Source organism: Chrysochloris asiatica, unplaced genomic scaffold (genome assembly GCF_000296735.1).
Source record: "Chrysochloris asiatica unplaced genomic scaffold, ChrAsi1.0 scaffold00097, whole genome shotgun sequence".
Classification (NCBI taxonomy): domain Eukaryota; kingdom Metazoa; phylum Chordata; class Mammalia; order Afrosoricida; family Chrysochloridae; genus Chrysochloris; species Chrysochloris asiatica.
The window spans coordinates 10,853,719-10,875,981 of NW_006408615.1; the positions used below are offsets into that span (position 1 = coordinate 10,853,719).

The 22,263-nt window shown below is 51.4% G+C and overlaps 1 protein-coding gene across 1 annotated transcript in view; it reads right to left on the minus strand.

Annotated features, from left to right (window-relative positions):
• Positions 1-4,211: 4,211 nt before the first annotated feature.
• Positions 4,212-22,263, minus strand: part of ZC3H7B (zinc finger CCCH-type containing 7B) — a 65,790-nt gene continuing 47,738 nt past the window's right edge. The window contains exons 12-23 of the mRNA XM_006866875.1: positions 21,523-21,622; positions 18,822-18,983; positions 13,514-13,719; positions 11,896-11,996; positions 10,892-11,073; positions 9,343-9,428; positions 5,894-6,027; positions 5,701-5,806; positions 5,507-5,615; positions 5,189-5,322; positions 4,937-5,100; positions 4,212-4,505 (exon numbers count right to left, since the gene is read on the minus strand). Coding sequence (XP_006866937.1) covers positions 4,253-4,505; positions 4,937-5,100; positions 5,189-5,322; positions 5,507-5,615; positions 5,701-5,806; positions 5,894-6,027; positions 9,343-9,428; positions 10,892-11,073; positions 11,896-11,996; positions 13,514-13,719; positions 18,822-18,983; positions 21,523-21,622 — 1,737 coding nt within the window. The 3' untranslated portion in view covers positions 4,212-4,252. The remainder of the gene's footprint in view (positions 4,506-4,936; positions 5,101-5,188; positions 5,323-5,506; positions 5,616-5,700; positions 5,807-5,893; positions 6,028-9,342; positions 9,429-10,891; positions 11,074-11,895; positions 11,997-13,513; positions 13,720-18,821; positions 18,984-21,522; positions 21,623-22,263) is intronic.

Consider the following 22,263-nt stretch of genomic DNA (forward strand, 5'->3'; position numbering starts at 1 on the left):
CACGTGGAGCCACTGCGCCAATCCTCTGCCAGAGCCTGGCCTGTTATCTAACTTTGGAAAAGGAAGTTCTCCCCCAGACTGGGAGCCAGAGCCAGCGCTGCCAGGTGAGGACAGGAAGAGAGGTTCCACACCCAGAGCCAGCAGGGGTGCATGCGCACACGTATACACACAGCCCAGCCCGAGGCCCAGCAGAGAGCGGCCACCATGGAAACCACCTGGGCTGGATTCTGAGCCTCCAGCAGGAGGGAAGGAGGCAGGAAGGACCAGCAAACAGGCAGCATAGCTTAAAGGGCACACGATGCTGGCAGGCACAGCACCTGAACAGATAGTGCAGGCTCACCTGAAAACCAATGGGCCTCGAGTGTTGCTATTTCTGGTACAGCCGTGCAGCCCTGACTGGTGCAGCTCAAGCGTCCTTGGAGCTGGAGCCTGCTCTCCCAAAGAAAGCAGCTAACCCGAAGCCCGAGGCTCTTTGCCTTTGGAGAGGGGTGTGGAGAGGGGAGAAGAAGCAGGTGCTCAGCAGATAAGCTCACAGAGAACAGGTAGCACAGAAACTGGACAAACCAGTTCTGATGATGAATCTCTACTCCTGGGATCTTGGTGGCAGCTAGTGTTTGCTGTAGTCCTCTTCCTTGCCCTCCCCCCAGGATACTGTCTGGCTTCTGTGGTCCCCAGGCCACTTGGGATCTGTGGGTGACACCAAGTCATCTATGTTGCTGTGCACCAAAGACCAACATCACAGCCAAGCCCCATGGTCCAGACATGCCAGGACTTCAAGTCTGCCATACACTTAGATAGGTTCTGGGACAAGTCACGCAGTTCCCAAACTACGGAATGGTGTGAACCCCAAGATTTCTTCAGCCTCTAGCTCTATCTCTCTCTGAAGCTCCAGGCTGGGTACAGTGAGCACTTGGTCCTCAGTGTGTCCCTAACTTCTACATACTCCTAAGCTGCTGTCCAAAATGCCACTTTGCTTAGAGTCAAATAGCGTAGGAATCTCTTCTGGCCATCCTTGTCCTAACAGTCCTCAACTTCCCTCCCTGACCCCTAAACTAAACCCAACCCACTGAGTCATTTCAACTCCTAGCCACTTAATCTGGCTCCTTTTAGGTTTCCAAATTCAAGGAAGGTACTGACATGGCCCTAGAGTGGGTCTGCATTTTTCTTCCTGGAGCAGAACCTAACTGTACTGCTTTAGGGTTTTCCTGATGTGCACAGGGCTGCCAAGAATCTCAGGACGTCAGAGCTGAAGGGGCCTTTGCTGGTATATTTGGACCTTCACTGAACCTCTCTGAGCTGCACAATGTGGACAGCAAGTGTGCAAAGCGGTAATGGACACATTAGATCACAGTGCCTGTAGACAAGGGGCTCAGCAGCTCACCCCAGATCTGTCAAGCACGTGGCCTACTGCACACCTGACCATGGGAGCTTCTGGTCTAGAACTCTTGACCCTCAGAGAATTCACAGGCTCCATCCCTAGGCTACCTACCGTGTGGTGGTGGTGGTGGCGTGCTATGGAGTTGTTTCAAACTCATAGTGACCCCGAATTAGGGTTTCTAAGGCTATAAATCTTTACAAGTACAGAAAGCCTCATCTTCCTCCAGGGAGTGGCTGGTAGTTTCGAACAGCTGTACTTGGCGATTCACAGCCCGACTCATAACCCACTGTGCTACCACTGCAGTCTGAAGTGGGACCCGTGCTGCCTCACACAACCTACCGCAGTAGCTGCAGGCGCCCCCGGATTGAGATGACATCTCTTTGGAAAAATGAGGAAATGGGCTCAGTGTCTTCAGATGCCCTAGGGCCCAGCTGATCACATTCCGAAACCTAGTCACTCCCACGCCTTCTTGGAAAAGCCCAAAAAGAGCAAGTTGTTGCTCTGGAGTCAGCGTGGTTGGAGAGGGTGGGTACCGAGGGGCCACCCTGTGCGGAGCCCACTTGTACAGAACACAGTATTTCCCTGCCAGTGAGGTGCTGCCAGAGCTGGGGTCAGATCTCCTACCCATCACACTTCAGAATGTCTGCTTTGAGGCCTGCCCAGGCCCTGGGAAAAAGCTTCAGGTGGGGGGAGGAACAGGACACCTTGGGGACATAGGTCAAAGTGCACGTTTATTTTCTAAAACAAAGGCTAAAAAGGAGCAAGTTTCTTTCATTTTATTTTAAGGACAAAAGTTGTTATTAAAACATCTACATTATTATCAAGATACTAGACCTTATGAATATTTAATATTAAAGTGTGGTATTCTTAAATTTGTAATACACAGACACCTTCAAAGGACCATTACATTGATTACTGCCCAGCTGAGAAATGCAGTCCTCCCCATCACTATGGAATATCCATGTGAGCCATCTGGCTCTGCCAGCTGAGGGGGCACAGGGCCATTTCAACTCTCTGAGCCCTTGCCCCTCCCTTGGGTCACAGCTGATGTCACGACCCTTGTCATGTTCTGGTTTCCTTCCCCCAGACATGCCAGGCTCCCCTTCTCTTCCCAGCCCTGGCCAGGCTGGGCAGCTCCGGATTCCAGGGGCCCCCGGGAAGGACAGAGAAGCAGCTGGACTCAAGTCCTCTTCCTTTAGGTGAAGACCAGCCCACATCATCTCCTTCTCTGAGCACTCCTGCTCCAGGTCTGGGATGGCCCCCTCTCACTGGCCTTGGGATGACCCGGAAACGCTCTGATCATGCCAGACTGCATTTCCTGGCCAAGTCCTTTATCTTTAGCCCTCATTAAAAGTGCCTCCTTGGATACCACACATATATAATATTGTATAGAGCGATATAGTTAATACCTGTGTATATATGCTTCACGGGGGCCACATATATACACACTGCAAACAAGGCTGGTGACAACAGACTGCAACACCACAGACCAGGGGAACAAGTGTCATCGACATTCAGGTCCACGGCCCCCGCCTTGGGTCCAGGCGCTTCTCCCCCACCTCCGCCACCAACACCCAAACTGCAGTGCTGGCTTGCAGGGCGGGGGGCAGGGGTGGGTGGGGAAGAGAAAAGGGTGCATGCCACGGTTATCGGGAAAAGGTGGGCAGTGGCAGCGGGGGGTGGGGAGAGGAACAGGGTTCCCTGCTGCCTGTGCCCCTCATCACATCATCCGCACGCTGGCTGTCCTCGCTGGGGGAGAAATAAAGGACTCTATTCTCCCCACCTCACCCCCCGGCAACCTGGGCCCCTGGTTCCTTCTGGGGGTGCCCACTCCTTGTGACAATGGAATGGGGTATTCTGGAATGTCTGGGGAACCAGGGAGGCAAGGTCTGCCTGTGGGGGTGGGGTGGAGAGGAAGGGGTGCACACATGTCAGACAAGGAGAGGTGAGTGAGGCAGGGGCTGGGGTCCCAGGCAGCTGTTGGGGTGGGGACAGACAATTATAATTGTATGTCTGGACCTAGGACAAGGCGGGGTCCCCAAGAGGCTGAGGTCTAGTCCTGCAGCGGCCCTGTGTCTGGGGCCGAGCCGCCCACCCTCACGCAGAACCTAAGCTTGAGGGTGCGCTATCTCTTATCATGGCTCCTTGGATAGGCAGCCAGGGCCGGGGTAGTCACTGGGGAAGTCACTCTGCTGCTACCTACTCCAGCCCACCCTCAGGACTGACCCTCCGTAGAGATGCTCCTGAGTCCCCTCCCCAGTCTGTGGATCCAGCCCATGATGACCCTGCGGGCTGGAGACCCTGGCGGGTCGCTTTTCCCCTCGAGGTCTGTTTTCCTATCTACAAAATGGGGATTTGGTTGGGCTCATCTCCAGGGGGTCTAAGGACCCATGGTGGAGGAACAGGGTTGGTGTCATTAGTAAACTCAATCCCTTGGTCAGGCTCCAGGGAAGACCCAGTCTAGCCCCTTGCTGCATCCCCCCAGGGAAACTGAGGCCCCAGGGGTCAGGGATCCCAGCTCCATCCTGGGGCCACATATTAAAGCTAATGGTTATGTCCTGCTCTGTCCCCAGGGTGGGTGTGGCTGGGGCAGGAGAAGGGGCTTCCTGTTGCAGATTCAAGTGAAGACCCCAAGCTCCCCAGCCCTGAGCGTCAGGCCCCCTGAATGAGTGGACAGAAGTTAAAGCTGTAGGCGGAAGGAAGCTGGAGGGGCCAACCAGCCCCCTTGTCCCCAGCCAGGAGAACCATGGGGGTGGGGTGGGACGAGGACCCTGGGGCCATGTGCACATCTGGGTGGTTGGGACACAGAGTATGGATGGGACCCCAGCTGCCCCACCCTGCCCCCAGGACTGTGCCCACCGCCAAGGACTGGCCCTACTCCTCAGCGGGGGTGGCAGTGACAGCTGGGGCGGTGGGGGCTTCTGGGACGGCAGCATCCCCGCCCTCCTGAAGCAGGAAGTTGTATTTGCCAAAGTCATCATCCCGCGGGCACAGAAGCATGTCCTTGCGGGCCTTGGCCAACTTCTGTTTCAGCACCTCGCGCCGGTCCAGCCACTCAGTGAGCTCCTCCTGTCCATGGGCGCAGCGGCACTTGTCCCCATCCGGGCAGGCCTTGCCCTTCTGGAGCCTGTGGGCAGGAGGGGTCACTGTCCACAGTCTGCAGCAGTTTCCACCTTATCCATACCCACACCCAACTTCCCCAAAAACAAAATGTCATCAGGTTGTGCCGACTTGTTAAATGCACTCGAGTCGGTTCCTGTATAGTAAAGGGTTTTCAAGGAGCGCCTGGTGGGTTTGAACTGCTAACCTTTCAGTTAGCAGTCCAGTGCTGATCCTACAGCGCCACAGCAGGAGTCCTCACAGTGACCCTGTATACAGGACAGAGTGGAACTGCCCTATAAGGTTCCAAGGCAGTCGGTCTTTATGGAAGCAGACTGCCACATGGGCTTCTCTCCGAACAGCTGGTGAATTTGAACTGTCGAGCTTTTGGTTCAGTGCTTAAGCACTGCGCCACCAGGGGTGGCTTTTCTGACCTCACTGACCAGCCCAGCCCCTGACCTGTCACAGAGCCGGAACTCGCCCATGGGGAAACGGAAGGCCCAGCCGCTGGAGTCGCTGTCGGACGTGAAGACCTTCTCCTTGTGCTTTTCTGACTGAATGTGCTGCTGCCATTGCTTCTTACTGTTACTGTTCTTACCGCAGAGCCAGCAGTGGTAGCCCATCTGCAGAGCCAGCCACGGAGGTCAGGGGTCAGGGGTCAGGGGCCAGGCTTGGCCACCTCCCTCCCACCCTTCTAGCGTGAGGCCTTACCATGATATCAGCATAGTCCGTGGGCATCTGAATCTGCTTCTCTCCTTCCCGAGAGCTGATCGGGGTCCCCTCCCCCGGCTTCCCAGGGTTGTGTTTCTTCAGCCACATGTCGTAGGTCTGCTGCATGTCCAGGACTGGACGGGGGTCGGGGCAGAGTGCCGGTGAGGTGGCTTTCCCATCTTTCTGCCCATGACCCCCAGCAGATCGGAGCCACGGGTGTCCCCGGGCTGCCCAGCTCACCCCAGAAGGCCATGAGGGCACGCCGCAGGGTGACACCGGGGTAGGGCCCACCCCACCCCACCCCACCCGCCCACTCACTCTTGTTCTCCTTCATGAAGGTCCACATGTCCCTCTCCTCCGGGCTGTGCGCAAAGGAGCAGTTGCCCACGTACTGGCACTTCCGGCCGTTCTGTGCGTGGATGCAGAGCTGAGGGGTGGGCGAGGGGTGGGTCTGAGTCTGGTGACCCCACCTCCCAGGCCCCAGGGCCACCCACAGCCCTCCCGTTACTCACATCATACTGCTGCGGGAAGTTGCGGATGGAGGGCAAAGGCCGCACTGACACCCACTTCCTCTTGGCCTTGGACATGACCAGAAGGACCCGCCGCTCCTTGGTCCAGCTGCAGGGCAGAGTGGGAGGCTGGCTGGGAAGGGCTTGGGGTCTGCTGGGGCCCCAGCCTCCCGGGGACCCTCAGGGGGCCGCTCACCAGTGCCGGGCCTTAGCACTGCAGTACTTGAGGTCCTTGTCGGGCTCCACCACCTGCCCATTCCGCCAGCACTGGCCACACACAAACTTCATCTGCAGGTCAAAGGTGCTGGGCCCATGAGTTCTCGGGGCACCCTGTGGGGGTGGGGAGGGGTTGGTGCAGCCATAGCTGATACAGTGCGGAGGAGGGGGGGTATCAGGACTCTGGGCTCTTTCCAGAATAAGAGCCAGACTGGGTTAGTTATTCATGCTCCACACCCCCTGGAGCCTTGTGCTGAGGGACAACGTGCATTGCCTTGGGCTCGGCATGCTGCACAGCCTCTGCCTGGAATGCCCTTCCTCCATTATCCAGCTCCCATCCAAATGCCACCTCCTCCAGGAAGCCTTCCCTGGAGCACTTCTAAATTCTCCAAGCTCCCACTGAACCTGAACCTACTGCATGTTGACTTGCTTATCTGAGCAGGAGCCCTGGGCCTGGGAGAGAGCAAGGCCACAGTGGGGGTGGGGTGCCAGGGGTAACACTGGTTTGGCACTGTGGGTTAATGCGCTGGACTGCCAAGTCACTTTGAACCACAAGGTCGGCGGTTCAAGCTATACAGGGTCGCTGAGTCGAAACTAACTCGGTGGCACTTAACAACACAACAGCAGCCCTGGGCTCTGCTCCTTCCCACTAAGTCTCTTCCCCATCCTCTGCCAAGCCTTTTCTTTGCAAGAGAGGGTTGGGGATGAAGGGGTGAGGGAGTGAGGAGGAGACTGACAGGAAGGGTCAGAGAAGGGGAGGAGCCGGTAAGAGGAGAAAAGGACCAGGGAGGGGGCTGGCAGGGCGGGCAGCCTGAGTCGTCCCTCATGTGTGGACTGCACATATACCTCACTTCATGTTCACTCACTGTCTCCAGACTGCCCTAAGCCCTGAGGTCACCGCCATGAGATTCCTGACTGACAACCTAGGATGACTCATCTGGGGTGGTGTGAACTCAGAGGGGGATGAAGGGCAGCACCACCGGGCCAACCACACAGGAAGGGCTCAGCAAGTTGCCACTTGGGTCAGCCCGAGAGGGGCTGTGGTCCTCTATATGGGTGAGGAAGTGGGATGGAAAGTCAGAGTCTCTGGGATTTGTCTCGTAAGTGTGCCCCTGGGGGAGTCTCTCACATGCTCTGAGTCTGTTTCCCCAGCTGCAAAATGCTATAAGACCACAGGCCACTTCCTCAGGACCTTGGTGAGGAGCAAGAAGGACAGGAGATGACACAGGCAATGCCGAATGCTTCAGGGATACAGGCAGTACCGGGTTAAAGTTCGATCCATTTCACATGCGTCTTTAAGGGAATTTGCGGGTCGGTAGGAATATGGTTCTTATTTAGCCTTATTTTGTTGTTGTTAAGCGCTGTCGAGCTCACAGTGACTCAGTATAGGGTTTCTAAGGAGTGAATGGTGAGTTTGAACCGCCGACCTTGTGACTGAGTGCTTATCTTAGTTTCACTTTAGTGCAAGAAAAAGCTGTGAAGCCTTTTCAGTGATTTAAAAGCTGCACAAGTGAAAGTGAATGAGATGAATCATTTGTTGCAAGTAGGGGCTTGATTCAATGGTTTCAAAGCGAGGGCCAATTTATATAACTTTAAAGGGCACGTGTAAAATGTCTGTTCCTGAAAAGTTCATTTGTAATCTGGGAACTACCTGTACCAGAATATTTGCACGATCTCAGAACACCTCCCCTAACACTGAAGGAGAAAACAGAACTCGACAGTGGAGAAAGCTGTGTAATAAAGGCACTTAGTCAAGTTATCCGCGGTCATAGCTGTAGTGACAGCACAGGACTGAGGAGGCACACAGTGACTCTCGTGTGAAAAGGCACCAGGCACTCCTGCATGGAGACAACGTCTGCAGAACAATTGGTTCAGATGCTTCAGAAATGTCAATGTAATCCCCTCCATGAGCAACTGCCTGCGTGGCCACGAGTCCAGAGGAACTGGATGGTGCTCAGCTGGCTACCTTACTGAACATTTTGACAACAGATTCTATAGAAGAATACTGATCAAAAGGGGGAAAATGCAAACCAGAATTTATTTAATGGAATCCAGAGTTTCTGGAGCCATGGAGGCTGGATAAACCCCTGAAACTACTGCCCTGAGATAATCTTTAAACCTTAAACCAAAAATATACTCTGAAGTTTTGATAAAATCAAGTAATAGTTTAGCTTAACTAGGAAAGAATGTCTGCTGTTAGCTTTATGCTCTTTTAAAAACTACATGGGATGACACGGACAATAGTAACTAGAAAGATTAGGTGGAAACCTGAAGGGGCAGTGAGTTTGTAGTAACGTGGGAGGAACAACTTGGGAAAAGATAGAATAGCTGCATGACATGAAGAATGTCACTAATGTCACTGAATTGTACGAGTAGAAAGAGTTGAATAGTGTGTTTTGCTATGTATAACCTCGTAAACAACAACAAAATACAATAAATTCCTAAAAAAGGAAACATCAGTGCAGTGAAATACAAGGACCGACCAGTGGGATTCTTCTAGATCAAAGGAGACTAACCAGACATGGCAACTGAATGCAATGTATTTTCTGGGGTTCTCACAATACAGCCAATCTGAGTAAAAGAATAGTATTGTATCAGTGTTAATTCCCTGATAGTGAGACCCCAAAAGCGTAGTCACAGGAAACATACACAAAGCATTAAAGCATTTAGGATGAATGTCACTTTACATCTGAATGGTTCACACAAAAAATTACATGTATTTATGTATATAAACGTATATAGGAATGCATGTGTGTATATATACATATGCAAAGGACAAAGTAAGAAAGAAATGTGGTAAAATGCTACATCTGGAGAACCTAGAGATGTATACACAGGAATTCTTTGTACTATTCTTAACAACTTTTTGGTAAGACTGAAATTATGTCAAAGGAAAGGGATGGTGGAGTCCCTGGGTGGTGTGAATAGTTAATGCTTTGGACTAACTGAATGATGGCAGTTCAAATCCACCCAGGTTTGATTTGAGTCCATCCAGGTTCAAAGTGCCCAGAAGAAAAGTCATACCAATCTACTATTCAAAACAATCGGCCAATGCAAACCTATGGAACACTGTACTGACATACATTGGGGCAGCCATGAGCTGATAGAACAAGATGTGTTCACTGATGACTCCTCAGCCCAGAGGAGAGGTGTAATAAATCTTGTAGACCAAGGAGTGATGAGTGAGTGAATGAATGAATGCGCCAAGTGGATAAAGGAATGAAAAAATCTCTTTTCATCTCCACAACAACTCCATGAAATAAAGGCTATGATCCCATTTCACAGATGAGCAAACGGAGGCACAGAGAGGGGAAGGGACTTGCCAACAATGATCACTCAGGCAGCAAGTGGAGGCAAGAGGTCTGGTTGGGTTGGGGACCCTTGTGTCCTATCCCTATCCCGCCCCTGCAGCTGAGCCCAGGGCCTTACCAAGCTGCTGCTGGCCTTCCCTGCGTGGGCCTCCATTTGCTGCCAGTATTTCTTGGATTCCTGGACGATGTCTTCGTGAGTCATGCCTGGGGATAAGGAGGTGGGACAGGGTGTTCCTGAGGAACTTGACAAAGTGAGAGTCAGGGTACCAGATCCCATGAGGCCCACTTCCAGATGAGGCCCTGTCTTGCTCAGATTCGGGGCCCAGGGAACCACTTATCCTCCCGGGATCTGTTTGTTTATCTGCAAAATGGGAACAAGAAAGCCTGCTTCGACCCCTCTTGAGGATGGAGAAAACATGCAACCAATGCAGGAGATGTGGCTCTGTACCACAGTACAGTCATGTCCCCACCCCAGCACCCTTCTTTGATCCCTTCCATGGGGTCTCAGCCTCACTGCTCACTGGTCCTTAGGACTTACAGTTTGCCTGACTGCCCTGCTCACCAGCTTGCAGTGGGCAGGTTCGGAGAGTTACACAAGGCGGGGCCATGGTGCATCCTTGCACCATGGTAAAGGGCACACACCCCATCCTGCCAATCTCTCTGCCAACCTCGCACTGCTGCAACCGGCTCCAGCCTCCCCACCCCCACTGGAGGTCCAGCCCAGCTCTCTCCCATGAAGCCTGCCCTCCTCCCAGCTCTCCAATCTAGCCTGTTTCCCGCAAATGACTTCACATTTGCCTTTGTCCTGTGGGTTCTGCCCCACAGTAACCACTATTACTGTTGTCCATTTTCCCAAGGACTGCCCAGTGTCCACTACAGACCCTGCCTCTGGCCGCCTGCTCAGTGTCTGCCCTTTACCCCCAGGCCTGCTGCTTGCACAGCCTGCTTCCCCGCTCACACCTGGTAACTCCATTCTTCCAGGGCCCAGGTGAGCAACCGCAGAGTGGATCCTGATGCCTGCCCTTGTCTCAAACTTCATGTCTGGTCCCTCATCAGATACACCCAGAATTGGACCGTTTCTCTCACTCACCTGGCCAGAGCCACCATCCTCTCTGCAGTCTCCCCGCCTCTGCAACAGATCTATTTATTGTCTGCCTCATTCTCATTTATAAATCTAAGTTCTCTGAGATTAAGGACCAAGATGTGTTCACGGATGACTCCTCAGCCCAGAGGAGAGGTGTAATAAATCTTGTAGACCAAGGAGTGATGAGTGAGTGAATGACTGAATGCACCAAGTGGATAAAGGAATGAAAAAAATCTCTTTTCATCTCCACAACAACTCCATGAAATAAAGGCTATGATCCCATTTCACAGATGAGCAAACGGAGGCACAGAAAGGGGAAGGGACTTGCCAACAATGATCACTCAGGCAGCAAGTGGAGGGCAGGAATGAGAGCCAGAGTCCACCTAGCTCCAAAGCCCTGACCCTTGGCAGGGCCTGGACAGTGGGAATCCCGGTGAGACTTGAAGCCCATGGAGGGCAGGAGCTCTCCTCTGTGTTGTACAGGAAGCACACCTGCTCCAGAGATCTCCCAGGTGCACCCAACTAGCACTTCCACCTGCCGCCCCTCCTGCCAGCCCCCCGTGGCCTGCCCCTGCCCGCTCACCTGAGTATTGCTGCAGCAGCCAGACCTTAAGTTCGATGAAGCTGTGTGCGAAGTGGCAGCTGTCCTCTCGCAAGCAGCCGTAGCGCACCTCGTGACGGCACACGTCGAACTGAAAGTGCTCCTGGAACTGGCGGATCTTGGAGTACTTGAGGGACGTGGAGCGGACGGTGTGCACCAAGCACCTGGCAGGCACGTGGGAGGGGCCCAATGCAGTTGGCCGCCTCCACGACCCTCCCGACCATTCCTAGGGCCACTCTTCCCAGGGCAAGGCAAGCCTGAGGGGAGGCCTCCTCCTGGGCTTCCTGCCTTGTGGGCCGGTTCTAGAACATGGATGGCACAGCAGGCAAAAAATGGTCCATACTGGTAGTCCTGCTGTGAGCCCCAGCCCTGTGCTTTCTTAGCTGGGGTTCCTCCCTCAGCCTTCAACCTGGGGCCACATTGGCAATGGAGCTGCTGCCAAAGGCTGGAGAAGGGAAGGACTGCAGGTGTGGGGGGCATTTCCCTCAGCTTCCAGCCTGGTGCCCAGAGCTGGCAGGCACCCGGTGGAACAGTCGTTAAGCGCCCTCTGTGGGTCAGGAACCTGAATTACAGTCCCAGTAACCCTAGGAAATCAGGACTGTCATCTCCCTTGCAGAGGGTCAGAGTGGTGGGACTGGATATTCAAACCCAGGTTTGTCTGACACCACGCTGGGGCAGAGCCATGGGGAGCAAGAGGGAACCAAGGTGGGTGCCAGCCCTTCCAATCCCTCCCATGGACCATGAAGGCACACAGTGGGGAGCATGGGACCTCTTGCTTGCTGAATAAGCTCCTCCCAAGTCTCAGTTTTCTCATCTGTAAAATGGGTACTTGCTCCTCCCTCACAGGATTGTGGGGCAGAGGAGGTGCTCCACAGTGGGCTTTCCGTCTTCAGGCCTTGACAGTCAGGGGCACCCCTTGTCCTTGGCTGCACTCAGCCCCCTGAGCGGCCCTTGGGGGTCTCTCCCCCGGCCTTACCCCTACTCACTTGTTGTTGTAGAAGCTGTGCTTGGCCGCCAGGTTAGAGCAGACGGATGGAGAGTCCTTGGTGCCTTTACTGATGATCCTGGGCTTACTGTCAAAGCAGATCTGCCCGGGGAGGGGACGGGCTGGGATCCCGAATGGTCACCCGGAGAGGGGATGGGCTGGGACCCCGAATGGTCACCCGGAGAGGGGACGGGCTGGAACCCCACATGGTCACCCGGGGTGGTGAGCTGGGACCCCGCATGGTCACCAGGGAAAGGGATGGGCTGGGACCCCACATGGTCACCAGGGGAAGGGATGGGCTGGGATCCCGAATGGTCACCAGGGGAGGGGACGGGCTGGGATCCCGAATGGTCACCCAGAGAGGGGACGGGCTGGGACCCCGAATGGTCATCCAGAGAGGGGATGGACTGGAACCCCACATGGTCACCCAGGGTGGTGAGCTGGGACCCCGCATGGTCACCAGGGGAAGGGATGGGCTGGGATCCCACATGTTACCTGGGGAGGGGGTGGGCTGGGACCCCACATGGTCACAAGGAGAAAGTGGGAGACCCTGAATGGTTACCCAGTGAGGCAGTGGGGAATCCCACAGGGCCACTTAAAGGCAGTTGGACAGAGATTCTGTATGGCTCTCAGGGCGGGGGCAGGGATCCCATATAAGGGGCCCTGGGTCTGGAGAGTGAGGAAGTGGATCCCAGGGCACATGGCCCTCTCTCTGGCTGAGCTTATAGGTACCCTGAGCCTGGGCTCCCTTCCTTCCCCTCCTCCTCTCGGATCCCCCAACTCCAAATGCCTGTCTAAGCCTCAGTCTCCTCACTGTGACATGAGGACAACCACACCTGCTTTGTCCCACAGGATCATGGGACAGGTCAAAAGGGATAGAGCAGAAGGGCAGGCGCTTTGAAACCATGCACTGCTGCCCGCTGTGACTCTCAGGCCTATAGACCTTTGAAGGGAACAGTAGGGAGGGCTGGGCTGCGCAGAATCACACCCGCTAAGGGTCCACACTAGCCCAGTCCCACATCAGCACTGCTCCTGCCCTCAATGTGTTACACCTGGCTGGGGAGGCCTACCGCCAAGCTTACTCCTGAGCCCAGGCAGGGTCTCACTTGGAAGGGAATTAACAACAGCTCAGTGGGGCCTCAAGGGTGTGAGACACAGCAGAAATGCAGGGAGGGTATGGGGAGTGGGCAGCAACCCACATGCTGTGCCCACAGAGAGGATTCATAGCAGCCCTGGGCAAGCTGTCAATTGGCCTGTTTCACAAAAGCCTGGCTTTGAAGACCCTCAGTGGCCGCTGGCCAGCCATGTGACCTCAGGGAAACCGCTCCAATTCCCTGAGCCTCACCTTCCTCATCTGTGAAATGGAGAGAGCCTGATCTGCCTGGCAGGGCTGCTGGGAGGAGGACTGGAGCACCTGGCTCTGAGGCTGGGTGGGCCTGGCCATGGCCATGACTCCTCTCTCTGACTTTAGTGTGCTCTGAAAGCCCAAGGACTGGCTGACATTAATGTGCTGGCTTCTGCAGATTCCAGGCCTGATGTTCAGGATGGAGTGGGCCAGGGCACATTCCCCCAGGTCCCCCTGAACCATAGACTGCGGAGGGGGCCGGGCTGGTGGGTACCTCGCAGAGGAAGGTGAAGATGCCCTGGTGCTCCTTAAGGAGCTTGGCGATGGTGAGGCTGCCCCGCTTGACGCCCCCCAGCGGGTCGAAGAGCAGGTCGCGGTTGAGGGTGCCCTTCCGCTCCTCGCTCCACACGGCGATCTCCTCCTGATGGTAGGCGAAGGTGCAGTTATCTCCGTACTTACAATCCTGCTTGTTAATCATGTCTGCAAAGAGGCAACAGGACACACGTTCCGCCAGGCGGGACGGCAGCCCGCAGCGCCACCATGGCCACTGCACTGCCTGGTGGCCCTGGGCAGGTTGCAGCTCCTCTCTGTCCCAGGCGAGGCTGGCCTGCCTCACACAAGGAATCCGGAGAAGCAGAGCCCTTCCCAAAGGCCAGGTGCCCTTCTCTGTCCTACACCAGAGATGGGGATAGAGGTGGGGAAGCCTGCAGCCACCTGCAAAAGACAATCCTTATTCCTGCTGTCCAAACCAAGGGGCTTGCCTTGTGTGGATCAAGCAAGAGATGGGAGGTATGACAAGGATTCTGTAGATGTAAACTTGTCTCTAAGTAAGTATGAATGATCTAAGATGGAGTGATCTCATTTCATCTGGAGCAAAAGAGAAAGAAGATAAGCAAAGATACAAAGAAGAAACTAGTCTAAAGGGTTAATTAAAAAAAAAAAATAATAAAATAAAAAAAAGTCAAACTCACTGCCATTGATTTGATTCCGACTCATGTTGTTGTTATTAGGTGTCATCAAGTCAGTTCTGACTCACAGTGACCTTAGGCACAACACAGCGAATGCTGCCTTGTCCCGTGCCATCCTTACAATCGTTAACCTTCAGCCCATTGCTGCTGCCACTGCGCCAACCCATCTTGTCGGTGGTCTTCCTTTTTTTTTGCTGACACTCAACTTTATCAAGCATGATGTACTTCTCCAGGTATGATGGACTGGTCCCTTCAGAGTATGAGAGGCGAACTCTTACTGCATTAGTAACTAAAGAGCATTCTGGTTTTACTTCTTCCAACACAGATTTGTTTGTTCCTCTGGCAGTCCATGGTACTTTTAATATTCTTCTCCAACACCATAATTCAAATGTACCAATTCTTCTATGGTCTTTCTTATTCACTGTCTAACTTTCATATGCGTATTAAAGGGTATTGAAAATGCCATGGCTTGGGTCAGGCACACCTTAGTCCTCAAACTGACATCTTTGCTCTTGAACACTTTAAAGAAGTCTTGTGCAACACATTTGCCTAATGCAATACGTTGTTTGATTTCTTGATGGCTGTTTCCATGAATGTTGATAGTGGAAGCATGGAAAATGAAATCTTTTAACAACTTCAGTTTTTTCTCCACTTACGATGCTCTTCATTGATCCAGTGATGAGACTTTTTTGTTTCCTTTACACTGAGGTGCAACCCATACTAAAGGTCTTTGATCTTCATCCATATTTTTAGTCCTCTTTGTTTTCAGCAAGAAGGTTGTATTACCTGCGGATCCCAGTTTGTTAATGATGCCATGTTCTTGTACATATAATCCAGATTCTCAGAATATTTGTTCAGTGTACAGATTTAATAAGTATGGTGAAAGAATACAACCGTGGCGTACACCTGTCCTGAATTGAAACCATTCAGTGTTGTTTGTTCAAACGACTGCCTCTTGGTCTATGTACAGGTTCCTCCTGAGCACAATTAGTGTCCTAGAATACTCATTCTCCAAAATTTTGTTCATAGCTTGTCATGATCAACACAGTCAAAAGAAAACCTTTGCATAGTCATAGTCATAGTCATAAATAAAGCACAGGTGAACATCTTTCTACCTTCACCATCCTGTCACAGGGATGCGGCTGGTACTGCAAGAGAAGCTGCGGCTGCCTGTCGAACGGGGAGGGGGAGAGAGAGACTTCCCTTTTGGTTTTCTAACTCCTGGTCTTCGTACATTTCATTATACTATTTGACTGTCTTCTGAAACTATCCTTTGAAATCTTATGTTCAGGTCTTTTATTTCTTCATTTCTTCCATTTGCTTTAGCATCTCTACACTAGAAAGCAAGTTACAGGGTCTCTTCTGACATCATTTTTGGTCTTTTGCTTCTTGTCTTTTTTTTTTAGTTTTTATTTTGAATTGAGTGATGGTGTACATGGGATAACATTGGTTTTACACTCAACCTATCATATTTCATTTTATTGCCTAATGCAATAATACATCGTTTGATTTCTTGACTGCTGCTTCCATGAGTGTTGATAGTTGATCCAAGAAGAATGAAGTCCTTGACAACGTCAATCTTTTCTCCATTGAGAAGAATGTTGTTTATTGGTCCAGTGGTGAGGATTTTTGTTTTCTTGACATTGAGATGTAATCCATACCATAGGCTGTGCTCTTTGATCTTCATCAGTAAATGTGTAAGTATTATGTAAATATTCAATCTTCACTTTCAGCAAGCAAGATTATATCATCTGCATATCGCAGGTTGTTAATAAGTCTTCCTCCAATCCTGATGCCATGTTTTTCTTCATAGAACCCAGTTCCTCGGATTATTTGCTCAGCATACAGGTTGAATAAGTATGGCGAAAGAATACAACCCTGCCGCACACCTTTCTTAATTTTAAACCATTCAGTGTTCCCGTGTTCTGTTTGAACAATTATCTCTTGATCCAGGTACAGATTCCTCATGAGCACAATTAAGTGTTCTGGAATACTCATACTTTGCAATCTTGTCCATAGCTTATCATGATCCACCAATCAAAAGTCTTTGCATAGTCAATATCTTTCTGATATTCTCTGCTTTCAGCCAAGATCCATCAGACATCAGCAATGATATTCCTTGTTTCATGGCCTCTTCTGAATCCGGCTTGAACCTCTGGAAGTTCTCTGTCAATGTATGATTGTAGCCATTTCTGTATTACCTTTGTTGTTGTTGTTATGTGCCATCAAGTCGGTTCCGACCCATAGTGACCCTGTATAGGGTTTCTGAAGGTGTAAATCTTTACGGGAGTAGAAAGCCTCATCTTTCTCCCGCGGAGCAGCTGGTAGTTTCGAACCGCTGACCTTAAGGTTCGCAGCCCGATTCATAACCACTACGCTACCAGAGCTCCTTACCTTTAGTAAGGCTTTAATCGCATGGGATATCAAAGAGATTGTTTGATGATTTCTGCATATTTTCCACTGTCTCTTCCCACAGATGTATGAGTTTGATTTCTGTATAGTCCATCTGGTGAGGTTCATGTGTATAGTCATCTTTTATGTTATTGAAAAAGGGTTTTGCAATGAGTAAGTCATTGGTCTGGCAAAATTCTATCATGCAATCTCCAGTATCCTTTCTATCATCAAGGCCATATTTCCCAACTACCGATCCTTCCTCTTTGCTGCCAACCGTTGTATTCCAATCACCAGTAATTATGTTAAAACAAAACAAAACACAACAACATCTTGATCATATGTTTGATCAACTTCCTACTGAAGAAGTTGGTAGAATTCTTCAATATCATCCTCACTGACTTCATTGGAGCAGAACTCAAATTCTTCCTAAGTCTGGTCGTCCTAGACTTGTTGAGAGGCTTGAAGACTCCCTGAGACTATCTAGCACCCTAAGATACTCCATAAATCTTAAATTGAAACTGCCCCCTGAAGGCACCTTTGAGCTAAATAACAGAGAGGCACATAAAATAAAGTCCCATGGAGTCCTGGTGTGGAGCTGTAGGATAAACACTTGACTACAAGGTCAGTTTGAACCACAACACAAGAGGTTCAAACTCACCTGCCGTGTCTTGGACACCCTATACAGGGTTGCTGTGGGTTGGAACTAACTCGATGGCACTTCACAACAACAACATTACCCATGAGTACTACATACCTTAAAAAAACAATTATATGAGACCCAATGGTCAAGAATGACTTTAAAGCCCAAATGAAAGGACAAGGAGACAGGGAAACCAGATGGACAGACATGAAACCTCCAGAATGGTACGAATAAAATGTGAACGTATTGTGAGAAATGAAACAACACCAATGAACAATATTGCAACTGTTTCACGGGAACCTAACCTGCTGTGTAAACAATCACTGAAAACACAAGGAAAATTAATTAAAGGAAAATCAATAAATGAGTGCTGTTTTCCATTGGTATTCGCCAGGAAAGTATCAGTACAGGGTTAAGGCATGGGCTTTGGCATCAGACAGCCCTGGGCTACCTGGGACCTAGCTAGATGACTCTGGGCAAGCTATTCTCTGACCCTCAGCTGCCTTGTCCATAAATTGAGGACACTGGGTTGTTGTGGGGATTACATAAGGTGAAAACAAAATGATTGGGGGCCAGGATGCTGGGGGGTGTGAGGTGACATTTGCAGGTTCAGAATCCAGAGCCCTGATGCTTCCTGGTCCGCAGGGCCTTTCCCCTTTCTCTGCTTCCCTTGCTCCCTCTAACTTGGCCCTACTGACCCCTTGCTGGCCTCTAGAAACAAGGAATGTGGAACTGGAACCATTTCTGAAGACAACATTTTAGCCGAACAATAGACTGGCTCAGAAAATACACAATGGCACTGGAGAAAAACATGTTCCTGAGGACAATCAATCACTTTCATGAGATCAGAAGGACATTTGTCCCAGAGCAAGATGAGAAGGCCGAAGGTGTAGGAAATCGGATGGGAGGGGAACCTAGGGTGGGAATGGAGAGAATCCTGACACCTTGTGGGGTACACTTCATGTACAGATTACTGAATGGGAGATTGATTTGCTCTGTAAACTTTCACCTAAAGCACAATAAAAAATTAAAAAACAAAAGAATCATGAAAGTGCTGAGGGGGTTAAATCCTCACAGACTGCAATCTCATCCTAGCTGTAACCCAGCTCTGCCCCAGGGGTTGAGGGAGGCACTTTGGAAGCTTGAAGGAGGAGCAGAGGGGGAGCAAGATGGGTTAAAGGGCCAGTCCTGTTTCACATGCCTCCTCCTCATGTCCTCACAACAGGGGGACCCTAAGGGAGACACTGTGGTGGTGGCAGAAACCAGCTCTCCATCAACTGTGGGACCCTCACATCCCAGAGCGCGGCTGCAGCAGGCTTCAGTTCGAGTGTAGTATCCGAATGTCCCCTGCTTCTCTATGGAGGCCAGTCAGAGGGACAGGACTGCTCATTCAGATGCTCCTCCGGTACCCCTCGAGCCTCAGGTAAGCTGAGGACCAGAGTTCTATCTCCCTCCGAGACTGTGCTGTAACCTCAGAGTCCCAGGGGGGTTAAAGACCACTTCTCTGTCTCCCTCATAGAGGCTGTGAATGGAGTAGAGACGCAGGTAACCGCCCCCCACTCCTGTTGCTGCCCACCCACCTTTGCACAGGTAGTAGGAGCCCACGAAGCTGGTCTTGGTGGGCCGGGGCCGGATGCGTTTCCAGGTCTGGTCCCCCGAGCTACGGAGCCGGCCAAGCAACACATCCCGTCTGCATTTGTGCTCCAGGCCCTCTCGATGGGTGTAGTCACCTGCCCTGGGGCCTGTGAGAGTAGGGGACAGGGACCTGTTCCAGAAACACAACTGCAGGGTCCTAGCATTACGCCAGAAACCCCATCTCCCCTCACCTGGACCTCCCGGCAGCTCCCCTCCCGCTACATTTGCCTGGGAGTCTGTGGGTCTGTGTTGAGGGAAGACCTCCTCCAAGGAGCCCCTTCATAGAATGCCCTCTTTCTATAACCACTCTGACGACAATGCCTGGCTGAGACCACCCCAAGCATCTGCCGTTCACCTTCCCTTTCTTGCCTGGGACAGGCAAGTCTGCAGTCACACTCAGTCCCCTTCCCTGGTCCTCTCGAGGCTTCTACCCAAAGGCCTCCTCTCCTGGGACAAGGGGCAATGCTGGGGGAGGCCCCTGTAATCCTCTGACACTAAGCAGAAACAGCCCTGTGGGGATCCCAGGTGACGTTGGCACAGGGCCTTTGTTGGAAGAACTTCCAGGCCTTCCAAACAGAGTAGGCTGTCCCCCAACCTAGCAGTTCTGAGTGCTGCCAGTTGTGTGTGTGTGTATGGTCCTGCTGTTGTTGTTGTTAAGTACCACTGAGTCAGTTTTAACACATAGTGACCCTGTATAGGGTTTCCAATGAGCAGCTGGTGGGTTTGAACCACCAAACTTGCAGTTATCAGTCCAGTGCTTATCTTACAGTGCCACACCAGGACTCCTGTTTTGTTAAGTGTTGTCGAGTCGGTTCTGACTCATAGCGACCCTATATAGGGTTTCTGAGGAGCCACTGGTGGGTTTGAACTGCCAACCTTGTGGTGTGCAGTCCAGTGCTAATCCTACAGGGGTGGAAAATGGCAACAAGGTGACCTCTGAGTTACTGTCAATGCCAATACCCTTGACATTAAGAATTTCAGACTGATAACATTTTAAATTTAGCAGTTAAAGAATGAATCCTAATTTTAAAAAAAGTGTAAATCACTACAATCTGATGAACTTGACCTATATTTATGGATGTAACAGCTCAAAATGCCAACCAAGATGGAAAGAATTTTTACAGCAAGGATCATTCCCATCCCCTCTGTACACAGTGTTGATAGGGATGAGTAACTTAGACAATGGCTACCTAAAATGGTGGGGCTGTAAAGGCACAAAGTTACGGGATTACAAGTTTTCAAGAAGGAGTTTAGATTCAGAGTGTGCGGGCGTAAGGTAGAATCCCCACTGGGTGGTGTTCATCCTGTCCAGACAGGTCTGGTAAAAGGAGATGGGGACAAGACTGTCATGATTCAATAGAGTAATTGTTATCATGACTAATTGTGATTGTCACAACTGTAAAGGTAAAAGTTTTGTAGTAAAAAGGGGTGAGTGGTCGATCTTACAGTCCCAGAGCAGAGGACCCTGGGACCATCAAGGGAGCACAGGAGCGGAGTTTGGGACCTGAACAAGCAGTGATGCCAGAGATGGAGGCAGAGATGATGACATGGAAAGAGAGCAGCTGAGGACTCTAGACTCATGGAGGGAGGAAGGGATGTGTGCTGGTGGCTAGGGGGCAGGCTTGTAGGATATGTGGGCTGTTTGAATAATTGTCCATTCCTGAGTGTTTTGTTGCACATCCAAAAAGAAAACAAAAAAACAAAGGAAATAGAAGCAAATACTGTTGAGTGATGAAGCATGCAGGGGATTGTAATCATTGCAATGAAACGAATACAATAGGATAAGTGTAAAACTGATGTTCCCCCATGTAAACTATCACTCAGTTCATAATAAAAACTTTAAAAAAAGAAAAGTCACTGGCATCCCAAGAGAACATCATTCTAAAATTTTAGGACTGTGTATTGTGGCAGATGGAATGCCATGAGTCCAAAAGTCTAGAATTCTAAGAGTCTAGATGTGCTGAATATTGATTACTGGTTCTGGGTCTCCATTCTGAACTGCTTCTCTTTATCCTGACTTGCAAGGCCTGGTTCCAAGAACTACATTTCCCAGACTCCTCTGCTGCCTGGGTTCCAGGTAAGGCTTAAGTCCACCCAATGAGATGCCCTTGTGTGAAAGGGGAACATGGAAGAGCAAGCAATACAGGCTACTTTTTGTCTGATTTCAATGACTGAATGTTTGCAGCAGCCAAATGGACCCCGCCATGGGGCCAGTGTGACTCGGTCAGCAGTTTCTAACTATTGCTTCCTGACCTCGGTGAGAGAGTAGTACAGGTGGCTTCAAGGTTCAATGGAACCTCCCGGCCTCTGATCCTCCAGCCTTGCCAATAGTTTTTTAAGTGCCTAATTCACATATTGAGTCCTGGTAAGGTGCAGTAGGATAAGCACTGGACTACTAACAGCAAGCTCAGCAGTTCAAACCCACCCACTGCTCCTCAGAAACCCCCCTACAGGATTGCTATGAGTTGGAATTGACTCAGTGGCACTTGACAACAACTCCCATACTGCATCCCTTCTGTCCAAGTATCCAGGAAGACTTCGGTCCCATGGCACTAACCTCTTGGCAGGCACACTAGGATTCTCTCATTCTGGAATCCTACACTCCTGTTAGTCTCAGCCTCTCTGGGGCCGAGAGTGTAACCTTACCTGTCTTGGGGTAGCAGAGCTGGCAGGCCTGCTTGAACTCGTGGGTGGCAGCCAAGGGGTTCTTGATGAGCAGGGCAGTGTTGGGCATGGAGGGCTCTGGCTGTGACAGGAGGAGGTGGGCCATCTTGGGTACTGGAGAGTGGCTGGGGCCACCAGGGGGTGCTCTATGACCCTCCCCAATCCACCCAAACACAGAACTGTAGCTGAGACCCTCCCTCTTCCTTGCAGCCAGAAGCTCCTTGTGACAGACCCCTGGACATCAGGTCCAGTCTTAGGAAGCTCCCAGACTAGTGGGGGAAGGGACGTGACCGCGATCTGGGTCCTGAACTCTCCCTTGAATGAAAGCCCAACATGAAAGCCGAAAGCCGAGAAACACGAGGGGCTCTGATTGGGGCCTATACCCTCATCCCCATAGCTACCACCTCCAACACCTTTGACCCCAGCCTTCGGCAGACGGATGAGAAGTCAAGACTCAGAGAGATTAGGTGGCGGCCCCAGGGCCATGCAGCTAGTGTCTTGGTTGGGCCAGTACTGGCCTCCTGAGCCCTGGCCAGGTGCTCTTTTAAACTGGCTGGTCTGGAGGCTGGGGATGGTACTAGCCCCAGGAGGTCACTCAACCTCTCCGGGTCTTGATGTCCTCTTCTGTCACACAAGAGTGAAGAAGGTTATATAAGAGGTCATCTCTGGGCTGTCGACTCTGGAGGACCCCTTCTGGGCCTCCGTGTTGCAGGACTGTAACCC